At 44.2% G+C, this 22,870-nt stretch overlaps 1 protein-coding gene across 1 annotated transcript; it reads right to left on the bottom strand.

Moving 5' to 3' along the window:
• Positions 1–6,071: 6,071 nt before the first annotated feature.
• Positions 6,072–16,676, bottom strand: LOC132832956 (zinc-binding protein A33-like). Its single transcript, XM_060851204.1, is given in 7 exon segments — positions 6,072–6,851; positions 6,853–7,187; positions 14,139–14,254; positions 14,816–14,838; positions 15,361–15,594; positions 15,688–15,783; positions 15,871–16,676. Coding segments are annotated over 7 exon segments (1,425 nt in total). The 5' UTR covers positions 16,276–16,676; the 3' UTR covers positions 6,072–6,635.
• Between the last annotated feature and the right edge of the window lie 6,194 nt (positions 16,677–22,870).

Below are 22,870 nucleotides of genomic sequence, written 5' to 3' on the forward strand. Positions count from 1 at the left end.
ATGATCTTATAAACCTGGATAAGGTCATCGCCCAAACTCTAACACTGCAGGAAAACCAGCCCCACTCTATTCAGCCTCTCCCGATTGCTCAAAAATGCCAAACCTGGCAACATCCTTTTCAATCTTTTCTGAATGTTTTCATGTTTCTCATCAACCTTCCAATTGGAGGCAAACAGTATTCCAAAAGCGGTCTAACCAATGTCCTGTGCAGCTGCAACATGACCTCCCAACTCCTCTACTTAATGCTCTGACCAATAAAGGAAAATATACAAAACACCTGCTTCACTATCCTTTCTATCTGTGTCACCACTTTCAGGAACTACAGACCTGCACTCTAAGTTCTCTTTGTTCATCAACACTGCCCAGCACCTTACCATTAAGTGTATGGTCCTGCCCTGATTTGCCTTTCCAAAATGCAGCACATCACATTTATCTAAATTAAACTCCATCAGCCACTCCTCAGCCCATTGGCTCATCTGATCAAGATCCCATTGTACTCTGAGGTAACCTTCTTCACTGTCCACTATACCTCCAATTTTGGTGTCATCTGCAAACTTACTAATTTTATCACCGATGTTCACACTCAAATCATTCTCCACCACTGCCCTCTGTCTTCTACCTTCAAGCCAGTTCTGTATCCAAATGGCGAGTGATCCTGGCATTCTATGTGATCTAACCATGCTACCCAGTCTACCATGAGGAAACTTGTCAAACATCTTACTAAAGTCCATACAGATCACATCCATCGTTTGGCCTTCATCAATCCTATTCGTTACTTCTTTTTTTAAAAAAAAAAGGGAATCACATTCAATTCTGGATTCACAGCTATAGAAAGATGTTGTGAAATATGAAAATGTTCAGAAAAATTACACAAGGATTTTGCCAGGCTTGGAAACTTTGAATGGTAGGGAAAGGCTGAATAGGCTGTGGCTATTTTCCGGGGAGCGCTGGAGTCTGAGAGTGACTTTATAGAAGCTTTAAAATCATGCAGAGCACAGATAGAGAGTATTGTCAAGGTCTTTTTTCCAGGGTAGAGGCATCCAAAATTAGAGGGCATAGCTTTAAGGTGAGAGGAGTAAGAGTGAAAAGGGACTGAGGATGATCTAAATGACGACAATCAGAAAGGTCTGCTTTGCTCAACTCTGCATCTCAACTCAGGCAAAGTTACACATTCACCATCCCCACATAAGTTATTTTTGTGAAAATCAGCATTTAAAGAGCTACAGAACTGATACCAATTTTTACAAAGTCTGTTCTATTAAAGAAATATGACAAAAGGTCACGGTTGGAATATGTCACATAGGGTACTCACAGGAGATGTCAAACACACCAGCAGCTGCAGTTACATCTGCAGCCCCATCCATTAGTCTGATGGAGTCGCTCACCCATCAGGTCCTGGCTGCGGAGTTTGCAAAACTGTGGGAAAAGATCGAGGTGTCAATTGCAGAGAAGCTCTGCAGTAGGCTGGACCTGATCTTGGCCATGTTCCACAAGCAGTTGACAGGCCTTGGACACTGAACGGAGGAGGTTGAATGAAGAACCGCAGCTTCAGAGACCACAATCAACTTTTCAAAGGAACAAATTCAAAATCTCAAAAGAAGCTGGTCCTGATCTTATTTGAAGAAGTCGACGCCCTCAAGGATAGAGGTAGGCGGAACAACCTCCGCATCGTGGGGCTGCCAAAAGGAAGGCGATTAGCCAGTGAGCTCCTTTGAGAGCTGGTTTCTGCAATTTCTTGGCTTGGAGGAAAGGTCAGGCTGGTTGAAAGCTGAGAGGGTCCATCAGGTCACAGAGCATCGTTCCAGTTTGGACCACAACCATCATGTGGTCCGAGTGTGACCCCACAGTTACAGGGATGAAGTTAAAGTGATGGAGGCTTCCAGAATGAAGGAGAAGGATCCACAGGCCTTAACTCACAAAGGTTCCAGAGCAACATTCTTCCAGGACTTTTCTGCGGCTATGATTCGCCAAGAGAAGACTGAGAGACGTTGGTACACAGTATTCCTTGAGGTGTCATTTGTTTCACTTATGATGGGTCTGTGTGCTCATTTGACTCCAGACAAAGTGAAAAGCTTTTTGGATGTTTTAAAATAGACTGGATGACTGGATGTGGACAATAGCATCTCTTTTTTTTCTTTTCTGTCTCCTTTTCTAAAATAAATTGCTGTTGAATTCTTTTCTGATATCAATGGATGTTAGTATATATTTGGGGGGTGGGTAGAGTACCTACTTTTAAGTTTGTTGTTAATATTATTTTTCTTTCTTTCCTTTCTTGGCTTTAAACTGGGATTTGTCTCAAGCTGGAAGGAGTTATGAAGGTGTTTTTGGTATACGTAAGTGCCCACTGTGGGCAGGGGGTACAGCTTCTCACTTACTGCCTTATATTAGGTTTGGGTTGTTGTTTCTTTTGTACATGCAGTTACTAGTATGTTAGTTGTAATAGTTTTAGTTTATGCATTTAGGCTTCATGTGTCGTTTTTTGATTATGCTCAGCAATTGGTAAGTCAAATTCTTCCGTTTTGGAATTCAAATGCTGTTATAGAGAGTCATGGCTAATTATGTCCTTAAATGGTGTACGTGGAATATAAGAGGGAGGTAATTGCCAGTTAAGAGAAAAATGATGCTTTCTAGTCTTAGAAAGTAGAGGGTGGGCATTGTCCTTTTGCAGGAGACTCGCCTTGGTGATAAGGGATATCTTGAATTGCAGCAGAGTGGGTTTGATTGGGCATATTTCTCCTCCTTTAATACTAGGAGTTATGGGAAAGGCCATACTTATTCAGAATAATCTTCCATTTAAGTTTCTAGATTAGATTGAAATGAGTATGAACAGTTCAGCATTCTTAAAGCCTCAATACATGGAGAAGAGTATGGTATTTTGAATGGTTATTGTCCACCGCCGCATCCCTTTGAACTTTTGATTGATGTATTCTCAAACTGATGGCTCTTGCACCACAGCAGATTATTGGAGGGGAAGACTTTAAGTGTCTAATGGAGCCCATGTTGGATAGAATGCCTGGAGGTCCCTCAACACTTTCTTTACAATCTGAGCAGCTAGCAGACTTTTGTGCATAATTGGGATTGGTAGATGTCTGGAGGCATCTCCACTCCACAGGTAGGGACATTATGTTTTTCTTTTCTACTCTGCACAAGCGTCATATTAGGATTGATCTTTCATAATTTTTGTGTAATGCTTGGATTTGGTAACATCTTATACAATTGGAAACATTACTATTTCTGATTATGCTACAGAATACTTAGAGACTGAGGATAAGGGTAATGTTAGTGCCAGAAATGACAGAAGGGGGAGCAGCAATGCCTGCTTGAGGCATGGCTAAAGACAGCAGAGAAGGCATATTTTTAACAGACCATCAGTGGCTAAGCTGCAGTGGGTTACAGCTCTTTGGTCCACCTTGAACTCCACGCTCACGCAAACAGCAAGGAAGAAACTTTGTTTTGTGAAACAAAGACTGTCTGAGCACGATGTCAAAGCCAGGCAGGTATCTAGCATATCTTGCCAGGAAACATAATGCCCCCCAATCGATTGCCTCAATTAGGGACGGGACCTGGATGGTTACTTGTGATTCTAAAAAGATCAATGCTGCATTTTGGAAATTTTATTTTAAACTGTACCAATCTGAACATTGTGAGGGCTCAGATGGAGTCCTTATTTAAGAACCTGGATCTTCCAGGTGTTACCTCTGAACAGGCGTCTTTCCTTAATGCCCCTTTAACAGAGCAAGAGTTATAGGAGGCTGTGAAGCAGATGCAACGTGGGAAGGCGCCTGGCCCTGATGGCCTTCCTAGCAAGTTTTACAAAGAATTTATAAATAGATGTTAGACATATATAATTACTTGTACAGCCAAGATTGCCTCCTGCCATCCTGAAGAGAGGCTAATATTTTTCTTATCCTTAAGAAAGGGAAGACCTCAGAGGAATGTGCCTCCTTTAGGCCCATCTCACATTTAAATGCTGATTTTAAACTTTGTCCAAGGATCTTGCATTAAGATTGGAAACTGTGCTGCTCTCCATTGTTAGAGAACATTTTTAAAAGCCCACAATCCACCAATAATATCAGAATGTTACTGAATTTGATTCAAGTGTGTCAGCAGCCTTCGGTTCAGGGACTAGTTATCTCTTTGGTTGCAGAAAAGGCATTAGATTGGGTCAAGTGGCCATGTCTGTTTTATACCCTTGAATGATTTGATTTGGGGGAGGTTTATATTCAGTGGTGGGGGGTCCTCTATAGTGATTCTCTGGCAGCAGTTCTCACCAATGGTATGAGATATCGTAACTTTATGTTTTTTTAGGAACCTTGCTTTCACTCAAATGAATCGCAGATGTTGATTTGATTGAAGAAACTAATTTCAAATTTGATACTGCACTACAATCTAACTGGGCTCATTTATAAAGTCAGGAATATGGGATACAGGGATATTTGGCTATCTGCAGCGCAACATAGACAGGATGCAGAGCTGGGCTAAGAAATGGCAGATGGAGTTCAATCTGGATGAATTTGAAGTGATGCATTTTGGAAGGTCGAACTCAAATGCTGAATATAGGATTAAAGACAGGATTCTTGGCAGTATGGAGAAACAGAGGGATCTGAGTGTGCAGATACATAGATCCCTCAAAGTTGCCACCCAAGTGGATAGCGTTGTTAAGAAAGCATATGGTGTTTTGGCCCTCATTAACAGGGGTATCAAGTTTAAGAGCCACAAGGTTTTGCTACAGCTCTACAAGTCCCTGGTGAGACAACACTTGGAATATTGTGTCCAGCTCTGGTCGCCCTACTGCAGGAAAGATACAGAGGCTCTAGAGAGGGTTCAAAGAAGGTTTACCGAAATGCTGCCTGGACTGGAGGGCTTGCCTTATGAAGAAAGGCTGAATCAGCTTGAACTTTTCTCTCTGGAGAGGAGGAGGAAGAGATGAGACCTGATCGAGATATACAAGATACTGATAGGAATAGATAGAGTCAATAATCAGAGACTTTTACCCAGGGCAGGATTGACTGATACGAGGGATCATAGTTTTAAGATATTAGGAGAAAGATACAGAGGACCCAGAGGTTCTTCACGCAGAGAGTTGTGAATGCATGGAATGCATTGCTAGCGGTGGTGGTGGAAGCAGAATCATTGGTGTCATTTAAGCGACTGCTGGACATGCACATAGAAAGCAGTGAATTGAGGGGTGTGTAGGTTAAGTTATTATATTTTACATTAGGATTAAACCTCGGCTCAACATCGTGGGCCAAAGTGTCTGTTCTGTGCTGTTCTTTTCTATGTTCTAAGTTCTAAATTATAATTACGCAACCATAACGTTGACAAAATCTGAATAGGTTCTGTGCACAGAGTGCTAGAATAATCATTCCTATCAAACAGACATTTTCGTTAGGGTGATTTAAGGATTATTTCGCTGCAGATAATGATGAGAGAGCAATAACTCAGGGATAAGTGAGAACCACAACTCCACCTACATTGCAGTTTGCACCAAACGAATGGTTTCAAACATAGTTAAATATTATATGAGCTTAAAAATGTTGCTGGAAAAGCGCAGCAGAATGGAGAGTTCCTAGGCAGAAGATGAGTTGCTCTCCAACCACAAGGGATGAATACAGATTTCTTCAGCTTCCTCATATCCCCTCCCCCCACCTTTTCTCAGTCCCAACCTCAGACTAAGCACCACCTTCTTGACCTGCAATCTTCTTCCCAACCTCTCCGCCCCCACCCTCTCTCCGGCCTATCACCTTCACCTTAACCTCCTTCCACCTATCGCATTCCCAACACCCCTTCCCCAAGTCCCTCCTCCCTATCTTTTACCTTAGCCTGCTTGGCACACCTTCCTCATTCCTGAAGAAGGGCTTATGCCTGAAACGTCGATTCTGCTTCTCCTTTGATGCTGCCTGACCTGCTGCGCTTTTCCAGCAACACATTTTTAAGCTCTGATCCCCAGCATCTGCAGTCCTCACTTTCTCCTAGTTAAATATTATACGATCATGACATAAATGATCAATTCACCCATCAGTTTCAAATCTGAGGTTTTCAAATTTTACAATTTTATGAAAGAGCAGCAACATTCTGGGCAATAGTTACAAACCTGAGCAAAACAAGACCAGTTTCTCAAAGTTATTACATCATGTGTGGGATTTATATTACTGACACATGGTGAGAGTCCAAAGACATCCAGTCTGATATTTTAATTTTAATTGAGCCCAGTCCCCCTGGGAAGACTCCATTGACCATGTAGTGAAATGATTTGGTGTCTCTCTGGAAAGATTCCCCTGAGCCCAGTCTGAGACCCACTGACTGATTCATCTCCATCACCGTCATGTAGCGCCACCTCCCGCCTGTGGAACAACATTACAGGCAGGAAGGTCCCCGGTTCCTGCAGCTCACAGCTCATTCTACCCAGTCAGTCCCTCTCTACAATTGAGCTTCTATTTGTTTCTGCTCTCCTCCTCCTTCTTTCACCCAGTCCTACACAGCTCCTTACTGACCTTTCAGTTCCAGGTTCGATACAGGGTTTATTCCTGGAATGTTAACCTGGCTTCTCTCTCCACCTGTGACTGAGACCGACCCCCATCAGTTTACAGCTGGCAGGAGGCAGGGGGACGGGATGAAATTATGGGATGGATCTGTCAGTGCTCTTTAATCGCGCAGATTGTCAGCGGGGCGGAGTTTTTCCCGTCATCATCCCGTCCTGGATGGAAGAAAGGAAACAGCCTCTCAGTGAAAGTGTGGGTGAAAGTGTGGAAATGGGACATGGTGTCCGCATTGTAAAATGACACCTGTCCACCCTCATAGTCCAGGAAAACCCCAATCTTCTGGGGATTCACATTCAGGGAGAGGGGGGGTCAGTGAGGGGGAGGTGGCAGCAAAATAACCTCTTCCAGGATATAGCCTCACAATCCAGAATCCAGTCTCTGTGTTCAGTTTGATCCACCCTTTCCTCTTCACAGACTCTCGCGCCATTCCCAGAATCCATGAGCTCTTCTCCCCCACCTCCACCTCCCAGTAATGTCTCCCTGATGTGAATCCCTCTGATGCCAGGACACAATGCCAGGAATCAAATCTCTCTGGGGCGTCATGGAGCGACTGCCGTTTGTCTCCGACTGTCACACTGGTCCGGTCCTCAGACAGGATGAGCCAAGGATTTGCTGTGATTGGATCCAGAGTCAGAGAGGCTGGAGCTAGGGGAGAGATCAAATAACACCATCAGAGGGCAATAGGGTGAGAAAGGCCAGGGAGAGTGAGGGTTTGAACGACAGTGAAGGGTTGAGCGATAGAGGGAAAATGGGTGTCGAGAAGAGATAGGACAAGTGCATAAAAGGGAAGTTTGAAAGTGGGGAGGGACAGGGAAAGAGAGGTGATTGAGGAAAAGTACAGTGAGTGAAAAGAGTATGATCATGAGGAAGAAGGCAGAGGGCTGGGTAGGGAGAATTGAGGGAGGGAAAGTGAGAGAGATCAGTTGTAGGGTGTGGGTGGGGAATTGGAATGCACATGAAGAGCAGTTAGAGGTGGGAGAGAGTGCGGAGATGTGGGATAGAGAGGAGGGTTGGGGAGTAAGGAATGAGAATTGAGAGTGAGGAGGGTTAGGTGAGAGAGAGGAGGGGAGTGCAAAGGGGCAGTATGAGAGACAGTTTTGGAGAATGAGGGGAAGCTCAGAAGGGGTTGAGCAATGCGAGGGTGAGTGCTTGGGTGAGGGCAATGAGAAAGGACAAACTTAGGAGGGGGTAGAAAGCAGGCTGGGGAATATAGCATCATTTGGCAAGCTGGGAGGATTGAGGATAAGAAGGGGTAGTTGACGGGATAGGATGTGTGAGTGTATTGGTAAGGGGAATGTGCTGGATTGGTTAAACTGAAGCAGAATATAAGGAGAGACCGAGGGGCAGAGAGTGTGGCAGATGTGGATGGAGTGAAAGTGAGGAGAGAGCAAGGGTGTATGGGACAGCATAGGGGAATGTCAGATGGTGGCGGTCAGGAGTGGGGTCTAATGGGCAGAGTGAGGGGCGTGGGGAGAGGTGGGGGGGAATGAAAGGGTTTGTAAGAGGGAAAACTGTGAACAAGATGAGAGGGCATAGTGAGGGAGAGGACAGACTGACAGAGAGGGGGCGTGGACAGGAAGGGGAGATGGCTGAGTCCAGGGGGATGACATGTATTGGGAGGGAAGAGTGGGTGGGAGCGTGAGGGTAATGGAAGGTGGACATGAGAGGAAAATGAAACGTATCATAAGAGGAGGGGAGAATAATGGGGGAGAGAGACCACAGACCGCAATAACAAGATGAAGCAAGGGTGAGGGGTAGGGAGAGTGGGGGAGGGGAGAAGAAGTGAAGGGTGGGTGAATTCAAGGGGAAGGGGAGAGTGAGATGATGTGAGTGGATGGGAATGGAGATAGCAAGGGGAAGCAGGAGTGATGGGCAGCAAGTGAGTGTAGAGACTGAGCGAGGGAGTACAGCGGGGTTACATTTGTAAGGAAGGATTTAAGGAAGGAGGATGGGAGCATGATGAACAATGGGAAGAAATAAGAGGCAGGGAATGGCAGAGTCAAGTCTTGGGGGAGGTGATGGAAGAGAGAATGAGTAGAAGCTGAATAGGGATGTGGGAGAGGGTGTGGGGGTTTTGTGAGGGGAGGGGACTGTTTGGAATAGGGTAAGGGAGAGTGACTGACAGCATAGAATGGGAGGGTGAGGACATAAGGACAACAAAAATAAGTGGACAGTTGAGGTTTGGAGATTGGGAGAGTGAGTGGAGAGTTGAGTGATGAAATGTGGTGACTGAGGGGATGAGTGAAAGAGGGATGATTAGACTAGATTCCCTACAGTGTGGAAACAGGCCCTTTGACCCAACGAGTCCACACTGATCCTCCGAAAAGTAACCCACCCCAACCCATTTCCCCTCTGACTAATGCACCTAACACTTTGGACAATTTAGCATGGTCAATTCACCTGACTTGCACATCTTTGGACTGTGGGAGGAATCCGGAGCATCCGGAGGAAACCCACACAGACATGGGGAGAATATGCAAGCTCCACACAGACAGTTGCCCGAGGTTAGAATCAAACCTGGGACCATGGTGCTGTGAGGCAGCAGTGCTGACCACTAAGAGTGATGAGGAAGGAATGGCAGAGTTGGAGGCGAGAAAGACAAGTTAGTTTTGGGCATGGGAGAGATGAGTGAGTGGGGTGAGTGAAGGGTATATAAGGGGGAGGGGTGGGTTAAGAATAAGGGGAACAAAGTGATTTGCGGAAGTGAGAAAGTAACAAAATACGGTCTTGTACAGATTGTGGAGGTGACTGAATTGGAGGATGAAGTGAGGTTTGTGTGAGGAGGAGAGGAAAGTAAAGATGAGGGGAGTGTAAGGATGAGAGGAGAGAGTTGGTTCTTGAGAATTGAGGAAGTCTGTGGAACATGTGGGATGCGACTGGATCCAAGGATGATGTGGAGATTGAGCGAAGTGGAGACAAGAGTGATGGGGAAGGAGAGTGTGAGGAGGCAAGATTAAAAGGGATGGGAGAATCAGGAATGGGAAAATCATGGCAGAGTAATTATAGAGGAATGCAGTGGAGGGGGAAGACAAATGTGAGATAGGATTGAGGGGCAGTGTGAGGCAGAGGGTGGGAGCAGAACAAGGTTGAGGGGAGAGTGGCCTTCCCAATCTCCTTCTGGATTGGGAAGCTGTGCTCAAGAGGATAGTGAGGGTGAGGGAAGAGTGAGCTGACAGAGTGGAAGGAGTGATCAGGAGGAGGCTGTGAGATTAAGGGGGAAGGGCACAGCAGGTGGGATTGAGGGAGCATTGATGGGAAGGGGCAATTGGAGAGTGTAGGCAATCAGAGTGTCAGGGGTGGTGGAGTGACAAGGAGAGTGAGGATTGGAGAGTGAGGTGGAGGGGGGAGGGAATTGTCAAGGTTGGACAATGAAGGGAGGATGGGGGAGGACTGAATGGTGAACAATTGAGAGGAATGAATGGATGTGGGGAATATGGAGCTGAGTTGGGTGGATGGTGGATAATGCAGTGGGCTAAGGGCTGAAAATGTGTTGCTGGAAAGGCGCAGCAGGTCAGGCAGCATCCAAGGAACAGGAGAATCGACGTTTCGGGCATGAGCCCTTCTTCAGGAATGAGTAAAGTGAGGAAATGAGGAAAGCCCTTCCTGCTGCTGCACTTTTCCAGCAACACATTTTCAGCTCTGGTGTCCAGCATCTGCAGTCCTCACTTTCTCCTGTTGGGCTAAGGGACAGTTAATGGCAGGTACAAACCAAGAGGAGAATGAGATTGAGGGGAGGTGACCAGATGGGAAGCTGAGGAGTGATCTTCTAGAATTTTTTTAAATTATCAGAGACATGGAGAGAGTGAATAGTTAGGATCTTTTTTTCCCCTGTAGGGCAGTCCTAAAGTAGAGGGTATAAGTTTAAGTTGAGAGGAGTAGGATTTAATACGGACCAAAGGGTTTTTTTTTCATGCAGCGGGTAGTGCTTGTATGGAATGAGCTGCCAGAAGAAGTCTTGGAGGCTGCTACAATTGCAACAGTCAAAAAGCATCTGGATGAGTGAATGATTGGAAGGGTTTAGAGGGCTATGGGCCAAATGCTGCCAAATGGGTCTGGGTCAGTTTGGGGTTTCTGGTCAGTGCGGATGATTTGGATGGAAGAGTCTGTTTCCGTGCTATGTGACATCTGTCACTCCCGCTAAATAACTTCCTAAATATTGCAATGGTTTCTGTCTTCTTTTAGGCAGTGAGTTCTTGATGCTCACAGTCGTCTGGGTGAGTAATTCCTCTCCAAAACACCTGTGCCTTCCCTTCAACCTATGCCCCCAGTTATTGACCATTCCATTAAGGGGAAAAATACCCTGAAATTTACCCAATCTATGATCATCATGTTTTTCTAAGCCTTCATCAGATCCACCTTTCAGCCTCCTGTGTAGGGCTAGCAAATCCCCCCGCCAGGATATTGGTCCCTTTCCAATCCAGTTGCAGCCAGTCCATCTTATACATGTCACTTCTACCCCAGAAGAGATCCCATTAGTCCAAAAATATGAATCCTTATTCCTTACACAGGCTCCTCAGCCATACATTCTGCTTTACCCTCCTATTTCTATTGTCACCAGCACAGATATAATTACCCTGGAGGACCTATTTTTTAGTCTCTTGCATCAGTTAGAAATAATACTATGTTTAAGCTCGCTTGGTGTCAGTGAACTTTTCTACTATAAAAAATATCATCAAACTGAAGACTTCCTCATTGTCACAATGCTGTGTCTGTGATCTCACTGTTCCCAGATTGATTCTCTCATTTCCTACATTACAACAGTGAATATTCCACAAAAACACTTCAATGGTTCAGAAGCTCTTTGGGCTACGATGTGGGCACATGGGCAATATTTAAATACAATTTGATTTATCATATTCTCCTCTGTAATGATTTCTTTGCGACTAGGAGGTGAGTTAATTATTCACATGGCTACTCATTGTTTCTTTATTGTCCATTTCCTTCCATGTTCCCAACATCCTCAATCGCTCTGTTCCCTCACCTGGAAATAATGGCATTGTTCACGTCACCTGACCTCTCCTGCATGATGAACTTAACCCTTCTCACATTCCAAACCCTTGGAAAACTGACCAGGAGCATTGCACTGAATCACAGCCCTCAAACTGGATTGGGCCTCTGATCAAATGCTTTCAACTGCCAATAGGTTCACTGCTTGATCAAGATATTATTCAAAGTATTGTCTCAGTAGCTCAATGGTTAGTGCTGTTGCCTCACAGCACCAGGGAGCTTGTTTTGATTCCAGCCTCAGGCAAATGTCTGTGTCTGCGTGGGTTTTTTTTCCCACAGTCCTAAAATGTGCAGTTTTTGTTGAGGATTGTGCAGGCTAGGTGGATTATCCATGTGAAATGTAGAGTTACAGAGATAATGGTGGGGGCTTGAGTCTGGGTGGGAATGGTCTCAATGGGCTGAATTACCTGCTTCAACACTGCTGGGATTTTGTGATTCTATCAGCCTCACTATCTGAAAACTGTCTTTTCATCCTTCATTATGGAAATTTACAAATATTTCCACCTTGTTGAACAGTTGACTATATTAAATCTATGGCTATTTGTCAGGCTCAGCAGGTCTGGCAACATCTGTGGAGAGAAATTAAAGTTAGCGTTTTGGGTCGAGTGATCTTTACACAGAACTGATGGTAGCTCAGGGGATACCACGAGGCTGCTTGATGATGGTAGTGGTGGTGGTGGTAGGGTGAGTTGGGGATGGGGAGGGGAGTGAGGAGAAATAGTTCAGGCCTTAGTTCCAGGAAGAAGCGCAGAGCTTTGGGATCATCCTGATGGAAGATGAAGGTGTAAAGGGATTGCACATCCATGGTAAAGAGGAGGCAGCTGGAGCCCACAAACTGGGAATTCTGAAACTGGCATAAAGCGTCTGATGAATCACAGATGTAAAAGGACAGGAACTGGACCACGGGAGAAAAGACTGAGTCATGGTAGGATGTGATGCATTCTATGGGGCAGGAGCAGGAAGAAACAATGGGTCTGCCTGGGCAGTCCTGTTTGTGTAATTTGGGAAAGAGGGAGAACCAAGCTGTGGAGGACTGGGGGACTATAGCTGGGAGGCAGTGGGGAGGGTGATCACCAGATGAAATTAGGTCAGCGACCATACTTGGCACAATAGCCTGATGTTCCATTCTGGCTTCATAGTCCAGGAAGCGATGAGGAGTTATGAAAGAGCTGGCACTCAGCTTCTGCATTGTAGAGATCAGTCTGCGAGACAACAACAGCCCCACCCTGATCAACAGGCTTCATAATAAAGACAAGGTTGGATCTGAGACCACTCAGTTCTTGGGAGGATAGGTCCTTCTCATTTGTAAATACTGAAGAAAAGTACTCATTCAAAACCTCTCCTATCTCTTCTGACTCAATACACAGTTTCCCACTACTGTCCTTGATCGGATCTACCCTCGTTCTCGACATTCTCATGTTTCTCACATATGCATAAAAGGCCTGGGGTTATCTTGATCCTATCCTGCAAAGATTTTTCATGCCCTCTCTTAGCTCTCCTAATCCCTTTCTTTAGCTCCATCCGGGCTATCCTGTATCCCTCCAACGTTCTGTCTGAACCTTATTTCCTCAACCTTATGTAAGCCTCCTTTTTCCTCTTTACTAGACATTCAACCTCCCTCGTCAACCAAGGTTCCCTCACACGACCATCTCTTTCCTGCCTGATAGGTTCATGCATATCAAGGACACGTCATATCTGTTCCTTGAAAAAGTTCCACATTTCAATGACATCCTTCCCTTACAGCCTATGCTCCCAATTTATGCTCCTCAGATCCTGTCTTGCAGCATCATATTTACCATTTCCCCAATTGTAAAACCTACCCTGTTGCACGCACCTAGCTCTCTCTATAACCAAGGTGAAAGTCACAGGATTGTGATCACCATCACCAAAATGCTCACCCAGTAACAAGCCCATCACTTTTCCCGGTTCGTTACCGAGTACCAAATCCAATATGGCCTCCCCTCTGGTCGGACAATCTACATACTGAGTTAGAAAAGCTTCCTGGACACACTGCACAAACACAGCCCCGTCCAATCTACTTAATCTAAAGAGCTTCCAGTCAATATTTGGGAAGTTGAAATCGCCCATGACTACAACCCTGTGGCTTCTGCACCTTTCCAAAATCTGTTTCCCAATCTGTTTCTCCACATCTCTGCTGGGGGGCCTATAGTAAACACCCAACAAGGTGACTGCACCTTTCCTATTTCTGACTTCAGCCCATACTTCATATCCCCCTCAAACTGCCTTTCTGCAGCCATTATACCATTGTTAACACTGGCGCTTTAATATCAGTGTCTTCCTGATATTATGATAAAAACTGTTCCTCCAAATTCACTCCAGATGGAGCCAGCCCACTCTCCTCTCAAAATCCTTTATCTGTGCTCTATTCCTCTGGTTAGACAGAACCCTTCACTGCTCTGACACACGCTGATGGCTTCAGACACTTATCCAAATGGACCCACAGAAAGTACAATGTTTCCAGGGAGAGTCTCCCAGAATTAACAACTAGTGATGTGAGACTGTAAACTGGGGCCTTACAGCCTCTGCACAACTGGATCTATCATCATGAAAATGAACACATGTGTTTACCTGGGTGAATGGTGTGTACCATTTCTTTCCAGACTATGTACTGTAAAGGGCCAGTGAACTGCCTGAGAGACAGAGAGGCACCAGTAGCTGAGAGATTATTCCGCTCACCACTAACCCTGTAAACATTAAACAGTTGTTGTAATAAATTCTGCTTTGTTTGAACATTCATGAAATTATTTAAACATTCAAGCTTCCAGGCATTGTTTGTGTTTGAGTGAATAGGCCAGAAAGTGAAATGTTCATCTTATTTTTGTAACTGATCCAAACAGAATCGCCCTTTAAACTCTGACTGTCTCGGGTCGGCCAGGAGCCATGCAGGGACAGGGATGGCCATTCCCTGGAAACATGGGCCCAGGGTCAGGGGGAAGGTCACAGTCACACAAAAAGCCCAAATCAGGGCAGTAATCACTTCCAGCCTGAGAAACAGGTTGGATTATTTACAGACATCTTGTCATTATTTACAATACTGTCAAACAGTTTTATCAAATCTAATACTGTTTCAATCTGAAATAAGCTTCTTCTTAGAAAAACACTTGTCTTTGAATCATAACCAGAGTTATTGTCGTCCGATAAATGACCCTTTAAAGCGGCGACAATAATCAGGCAATAAACTATAATAACCCGCCCCTGAGTTATTGGGCAAACTGTGCAGAGTTTCAGTAAAGAGCATGTCCTACCTTCTCTTCCGACAAGCTTCCTCCTGAAAGAAATGAATCACAAACAGTGAGGATGGCAGTAACAGATTTCAGGAGGAGACAGACAGGCTGCTAAATGAACCGACACAACATGAAAGTGGAAAGTGATACATTTTGGGAGGAAGATTGAGGAGAGGGTAAAATAAATTGGAAGTGAATATCAGTCCCCCTCACCGACACAGTGACTCTCACACTCCCACTGTACCAGGCACACCCACACACTCTCCACATGGAACTGGAACTGGATTCCAATAGGAGTTCCAGGAGATAATTAAACTTGGGGAACACGGACATAATAATTAAGCAACGACCAAGATCACAACACATTCCCGGGAGGCGTCGGTTTTCCTGAGATTCTGCAAACAGTGTGGGGGCAGTTAGTTCTGTGACAACATCAGAACCGTCCAGGAAGAAATTCAATGTAATTCCTTTTTTCTGTAATTATTACATCAACGTAACAATTATCACCAGTTTTTTTTGTACCTGGGTGAAATTTCCATTACCTAACCTGGAATATATTCCCTCACCTTCAGAAATATCAGCTCGTCTGTTTGCTCCATCTGGTTCTGTAACTTTGAGAGTTCCTCCTCAATAGAATTTAAATTCTCCTGAATCTCTCGAAGGTTTTTCTCCATTGGTTCTACAATCCTCTCCTCTTCTTCCCTGAGATCTCTGAGTAAACGCTGCTCTTTCTCAATGAGAATCCGGTGCATTTTAGTGAACTCGGATGTGATGTGGGTCTGCAGACTGCTCGCCTGTTCCTACCAAATGAAATGTGAAACCTCATTAATGTCCCGCGGTAAAGGGAACAAAACTAACCGAGATCCCAGAAAATCAGCACAGGGAGACCTCACCCTCACTTCGGAAATCTTCCGTTTCTGGGTCAGTTCAGTTTGGAGAACCGCCGATTTCTTCTCTGTGAGAGAATCTAAGGAAGATTTCAGCTGATCCTGGGATTGGGAGAGAAATTACAGAATTAAAGTGTCAGAACATAAACGCATAATAAAACCCTTAATTTAAAAAATATCCCCTTTGACCTTGTAAGACTCAACAGCCTCATCGATCGGCAGGAAGCGGTGCTCTCTGTGTTCCCGCGAATCTCTACAAATCAGACAGATCAATTTCCTGTCAGTTTCACAAAACAGCTTCAGTTCTTCCTGATGTTTCTCACAGTGAGGTTCCTTCTCTTTCGGATCCAGTTTTAAATTTCGAGTCTCCTCGGTCAGATTCGCTAAGGCCCGATTTACCCTGAGGTTTCTTTCTGGAAACCTCTCTCGACATTGCGGGCAGGAGTTTACCCTCATGTTTTTCCAACTCTGGGTGATACAGGAGCGGCAGAAGTTGTGTCCACATTCCAGTGTAACCGGATCGGTGAAGAAATCCAGACAAATGGGACAAATAGTCTCCTCGGTCAGTCTCAGGAGCCGCTGTCTGGAAGCCATGTCCACCTTCAGGACTTCCTGATTCAAACGACTTTCAGTTACAATGTGACTGCGCTGGTAAACACGTTCAGTTCAATCACTGACTGACAGATTTCACTGGAATTGTCAGCGAAGAATCACTAGTAACTATGTTTTATCAAGACTTTGACAGGGAAAACAGTGAAAAACAATATTTTGAAGGAGATACAGGGTTAGAACGCCGCGAATGCTTTGACCCTGGCCCGGGAAGGTGCCGAGAAAATTGCTTTTGGGGGAGGGGACTGTGTGTGTCTGAGGGAGAGAGAGAGAGAGAGCGCAGGTGAGAGAAAGAGGTGGAGATGGGCGGGGAGCCAGTAGTCCCTGAACTCACTGCCGATCACAGACCCTCTGGTGATAGCCAGGGTCAGACCCGGATCCGTAACCTGAATTGTGTGCATGATGGCTGGCACTCAATCTCAAACACAAAGAACTATAAAATGATCAGATGGTTTTGCGATAACAGACGCAGAAATGGGACTCCGAGATTCTTGCATTTATGTAGCGCCTTTCGCAACAATAGGCCATAACTCATAGCACAGCTACAAACTCCACACAGAGAGTCGCCCGAGGCTGGATCTCAGGCGCTGTGAGGCAGCGGTGCGAACCACTGAGCATCCAACAGTCTGGTCATCCAACAGTCCTCGCACTGAAAAGGATAGACCGATTACTCATTTCATTTTCAGATTGTACTTTGTACACATTTTCCGCTCCATTTCCTTAGATCATTTCGGGTGGAGTTATTGTCTGGGATGTATTGAGGCGTTGTATGAACGCAGCTTTCTCATTGTTACACCTTATTGTCTAACAGGCTTGATAAAGATCACAAACTTTATGAACTCTGCTCCTTCGTTCACATGACAAACTCAGAAAGCTTGTGATCTTAAACAAACTTGTTATCCGGTGTCGTGTGACTGCAGATTTTGTCCACCTCAGTGCAACACTCAGACCTCCTGACATTGTTACGCGTTGCAGGGCTGCCACCTGTCGGCAGAACCACAACGCTGCAGTGAAACAAAAAACAGCCACTAGTAAAAAAAGCTCGAAACGTGAATGTTTTGATTGTTAATGCCCACAATGGGCTGAATGGCCTGCTTTTGTCGGTCAGATATTTTCTGTGGAGAAAGTGAGGACTGCAGATGCTGGAGACCAGAGTCGAAGAGTGTGGTGCTGAAAAAGCACAGCCGTTCAGGCAGCATCCGAGGAGCAGGAGAATAGGCGTTTCGGCATAAGCCCTTCATCAGGAATGAGCTCATTAATTATTATATTCCATTCCAATGATACTACAATCCTGTTGTAAATTCTACGTCGTGTGATTCTGCTCCACAAGCACCTGATGAAGGAGCAGCGCTTCGAAAGCTAGTGCTTCCAAATAAACCTGTTGGTCTATAACCTGATGTTGTGTGATTTTTAACTTTGTCCACATTAAAGAGAGAACATGTTAACATTTCGTTGGAAGGACGGCAGCTCCGACAGTGCAGCGTTCCCTCAGCACTGCAGTGAACTCCCAGCCTTGGTTTCAGTGCTGAAGCCCTGGAGACCTGAACAGGTTTTCATCACAAACCCCAGTCTGAGAGCCTGGGAAGTGGAAGTAGGGTGTTTTTTAAGACTGAAATTAGTTAATTAGTTGATCTAAGAAGAAGATATTAAATGTGTTGCTTCTTATTTTTGCACATTTTTCTCCCAGAGGTTGGATTCTGACACAGACCCTGAGCGAACCGCATGGACAAGCACAAAGTGGAGAGCTCAGATCTAACTCTTGAAGAAAGGGTTGTAAAGTTACCACATTGTCTCCCAATTCACCGGTCTCTCCATTTACTGTCTCCCAACTATACCTATCACGAAACCTCTGAGGCCATTTCTAAAAATGTAAAACAGGAAGAACTACTCATTACTGACGGAAAGTACTTGATAAAATTCTATGAGTGGCAATGATACAAGCTGTGAAAAGCACCAGCACTAACTACTCAGACTATTACCCAAAAATCCATCCTGTCCCCGTCAGGTCTAAATTTAAACCTGAAAGACAAGAGAAAAAGTTAGAAGTGGAGGTTAGATCTTCGGTTGAGTATAGAACGAAGGTCAGCTACGTGGCTGGCCTCAGAGTATTTGAATCTTAGGCTAACTATTCCAACCTCCAAGTGTGCAGAACCCCTCTGAGCAGCTCTGCCACTGCTTGGTGATGACAGAGCATAAGCATTTGAAAGAGTGATTGAGTTGGGTTGGTTCCTTCCTCGCAGTAGTCTCCTCGTAGTAACCTACCAATCACTCATGAAAGGGCTCCAACCAGAAAATGATCTTCCAGTTCACCCTTTTCTGCTCCAGTCACGCCTACCTGGTCTCCGCTTCAAGCAGTGACCTCATGGTTCCTTACCAAAGGGGCACTCACTGTGTGTCTCCTCTCTGGGAACAATCCTTTCTCAGAACTCACTGCTCGAGCTCGAAACATTCACTAAACACACAAAGGGCTGCAGGGTTTAGATTTATGAATCTGTCTCATGTTTCCCACTCCAGGTTTTTAAAATTTCAAAAATATACATGTGACATAAAAAATATGCACGCGCAGTCACTTAAGCCGTTCAGGTCTATCCAGTCTTTGGAGGACAAAGACTTTCCCAACAGTTGCAACAAACAAACCATGGAGTTTCTTACATGTTAATTATGCTGTTACTGGAGGTCCCAGGAAGGTCCGATAACTGAACGATCTCATTTTAGTTTAGACAAAAAGACAGACGTATTGAGATATACAACATGGAAACAGACCCTTCAGTCCAACCTGTCCATGCTGACCAGATGTCCTAAATAAATCTAGTCCCATTTGCCACTGCTTGGCCTATATCCCTCTGACCCCTTCCGATTCATCATTCCATACATGCACCACCCTCTGTGTAAAAAAAAGTTGCACCTTGGGTTCCTTTTAAATCTTTCCCCCTCACCCTAATCCTATGCTGTCTAGTTTTCGATTCACCCAACTCAGAGAAAAGACCTTGTTGATTTACCATATTGATGCCCCTCCTGATATTATAAATGCCCATAAGGTCATACCTCAGCACTTTACATTTACCTAAAACAAACTCCGTCTGTTACTTTTTGGTCCACTTGCCTTCTGTGACTCTACGTGGTGACATCAATTCCCTGAATAATTGAACTATAACATTCCTACTTATATGAACAAAAAAGTTCTGCAGATGTTCCTGATATAAAATAAAAACAGAAATTGCTGGTGAAATTCAGCAGGACTGGTAGCATCTGTGTAGAGAGATGACATGTGAATGTTGATGGTCTATACTATCATGCAATGATACTTGCCTTGTTTCCATAACACGAAATGTGGGTTGTGTAGTACTGAAGAATTCAATTAATCTTTAGGCCAGTACTTGGTATCTACAAAAGGACACCACCATTAAACCTATTTGTATGACCAGAATCAAGCTGAACAATTCATATGCACTACAGCATACTTCACTCAGCATGTTATGCTGCAAAACCACTGAGTTCAATAAGATTGAGATTGAGGGCTTCAAGTCACATGCTATGATATGGTGATGATATGAGTATACCCATTAAAGATATATTACACTTCTGCTGTGAGACGTAGCACAATGTCTCAATGTTTCCAAAATGATATCCAACATATCGGTACACAATATTGTACATAAACACACAATGCTAATTCTGTACTTCTATTGATATGTATGAACAAAGTTAACAAGATTAACAACTTGAATTTTGAGGTAATATTTTTGACAGTATCTGATAATTATATACCCATTTGGAGAGATATGAGTTAGTCACAGTTCCTCTTGGTCATCTTGCTGCTGTCTGCTATCACTCAGCGTCATCATACAATCTTAAGTATCTTAATAACCTTAAGAGTTTTATTCCTTACTCTCTGCATGCCCTACATAGATCTGGAGTTGCCTTCAGTTGCTTTGCAATGTTGCACGGTGATCAATCATGACCTCATACAACCTGGGTTGTTTTCATATCTTAGAAACCTGCCCTGGTATCCAAATACTTGTAACTGAATTTTTGATCCATTCTCTGTGTCTGGTGCTTAATTGTGGTTGTCCTTCTAATTCTAAGTTGTGCTGAGGATGATCGTCCTTTCCAATAAGTGTTGAACAAACATTTAGCAATGTTATGTGAAAATCCTGTGTTGTTGGTCAACACTTGAAGCATAAGAATTTGATATATGTACCATAAGTTGTGCTAAACTGTTGATAGTTCGATAATAATATGATGTGAGTAACTCCCCAGTTCGCATATGTCTTGATATGGTTTGCCAGTGAAATGTGTTTCTGTTAGATACTATTGCTCTGGCATGGTGAATAACCTGAAAATTGAAGTCATTGCTTCAGTGATGGCTGCACCCAGTTTGTTGCTTGATCCACTGAACTATGGGAAATTTGCAAATGTTATGTCACGAGGATGTAATGCCCCCCATGCTCTATGAATTAATCTGTTACTACATTTTTTTCTGAAAGACTGGAAAGAACATTGTATGGATGCGAAAACACATTACACTGCTAAAGTTAATCATTTATAGACAGCCACAATAAGCCAGGCCGCATCAGGATTTGGAGAAGTCAATGTCTCAGGTATAAGCCTTCTTTAGGATGAGGTGGGGGTAAGGTGAACAGCAGATAAAGGGATGGGGGAGGGTTTTGGGTGTTGAGAGGGGTGGAGTGGTGAGGTAGTGACAGGTGAATACAGGTAGAGTGTATGACCTGGTTGGTTGATGGGAGGAATGAATCCAGTTGGTAGCGGGAGGGAAGGGTCACACAGAAGAATGGAAAGGAGGAGGGGGGACTGGAAAGAAATCGGTGAAGGGAAGGGAGGTCAATCATTTGACATGCAACACATGCACTAATGAGTTATCGGATATCCCCATTCATCCCTAGCCAGGTTAAAGATTCATGTGCTGACCTTCTGTATGTTCAGTACCCATGTATTCTTGGTGTAATGTGGTCATAATATCTTGGTATAATGCTTTTAATATTAGCACTTTCTTGCCCTTGGAAATTAATTGATGTGAAATGCCAAGTTCATTAGCTCTGTCTGTCAAAATGAGCAAATGTTCTTCGAAACTTCCTTAATACTGCCAGGCCACCCTTGGTTGCCTTTGGCAACTCTTCATGGTGTAGGCAGTGGTTCCAGCCAACATCCCTGTTACACCGCATTTGGAGGATTACATGCAGTCTTGGTTGCCACTTTACCAGAAAGATGTGGAAACTTTGGAATGAGTGCAGAGAAGGTTCACTAGGATGTTGCCTGGTCCCAAGAGCATTGGCTATCAGGAAAGATTAAAAAGACTAGGATTGCTTTCCCTGGAAAGATGACAGCTGACAGGAGACTGACAGAGGGCTGCAAATTTATGAGAGGCACAGATAGGGTGTACAGTCATGGGCATTATCCCGTGGTTAAACTTTCAATTACAATGGGGATCAGATTCAAGATGAGAGGGAATAAATTTAAGGGAGATATGCGAGGCTTGTTTTGCATGCAGATAGTGGTAGGATCCTGGAATACATGGCCAGAATAGGTGGTGGAAGCAGGCACGTAGGTGAGGCATCTGGATGGTTACATGAATAGGGAGGGAATAGAGGAATATAGACAGAATAAGGGCAGAAGGTTTGTTTTTTTTAGATTTGTTCAAGCAAGATGGTCATCACAGGCTTGGAGGGCCAGAGGCCTGTTCCTGTACTGTACCTCTCTTTGTTCTTTGTAACAGATCTACCTTGAGAAAATCTTCCATCTCAAAAACCAGAACATCCACACATACAATATCTTGGTTTTTGTATGGATTGCATAGTCTGCAGAGTACATCATGTATAATCACCTTGGTACCTGGCTCGCATCCAACTTATAAGTTATATTCACACACCACAACAAATATCCACTGCAAACATGGCACTGCACACATTACCAGTTTAAGGCAGATATTTTTAGTGGCTTATACCCATCTTAACGATGAACTTCTTGCCGATTAAGGTATGAAATTTCAATTTGATCTGATTCATTATTGCCAAGTTTATCAACATGCTGCGAAAATATTGTTGTGTGTGCTGTCCAGGCAAATCATACTTTACATAAGTATGACAGGGAATTAGAAAATAATGCAGAATATAATCTTATAGCTACAAAAGAGGTGCAGAGAAAGATCAACCCTAATAACTGTTTTATACTGAAAGAGTTCACGCTAAACAAAAGCAACAAGATGTTTGTGTTGCATGTTATATACAGCTCCATCATAGCCTTGATTTGATTTAAAATTGTTACGTGTACGAAGATACAGTGAAAAGTACTGTTTTGCATGCGTTCCAGGCAAATCCAAACCTTCTTGTCCTTGTAGTCAGTGCCCTGAGTAATAGAAACAAATAGCTCATCGACCATCTTAATCACCTCCTAATTGCCCTGCTGCTTTCAAAGAGCACATCAAGATCCCTCTGATCCTCTGGACTTACTGGGTCCTACTGTTCACCATGTAATCACTGGCCTTGTTGGTCATCCCACAATGCATCACTTCTTAATTTTCGAGATTAAATTCCATTTGCCACCATTTAGCCTGTCTGCATCA

The sequence above is a fragment of the Hemiscyllium ocellatum genome, chromosome 35 (assembly GCF_020745735.1).
Source record: "Hemiscyllium ocellatum isolate sHemOce1 chromosome 35, sHemOce1.pat.X.cur, whole genome shotgun sequence".
NCBI lineage: Eukaryota > Metazoa > Chordata > Chondrichthyes > Orectolobiformes > Hemiscylliidae > Hemiscyllium > Hemiscyllium ocellatum.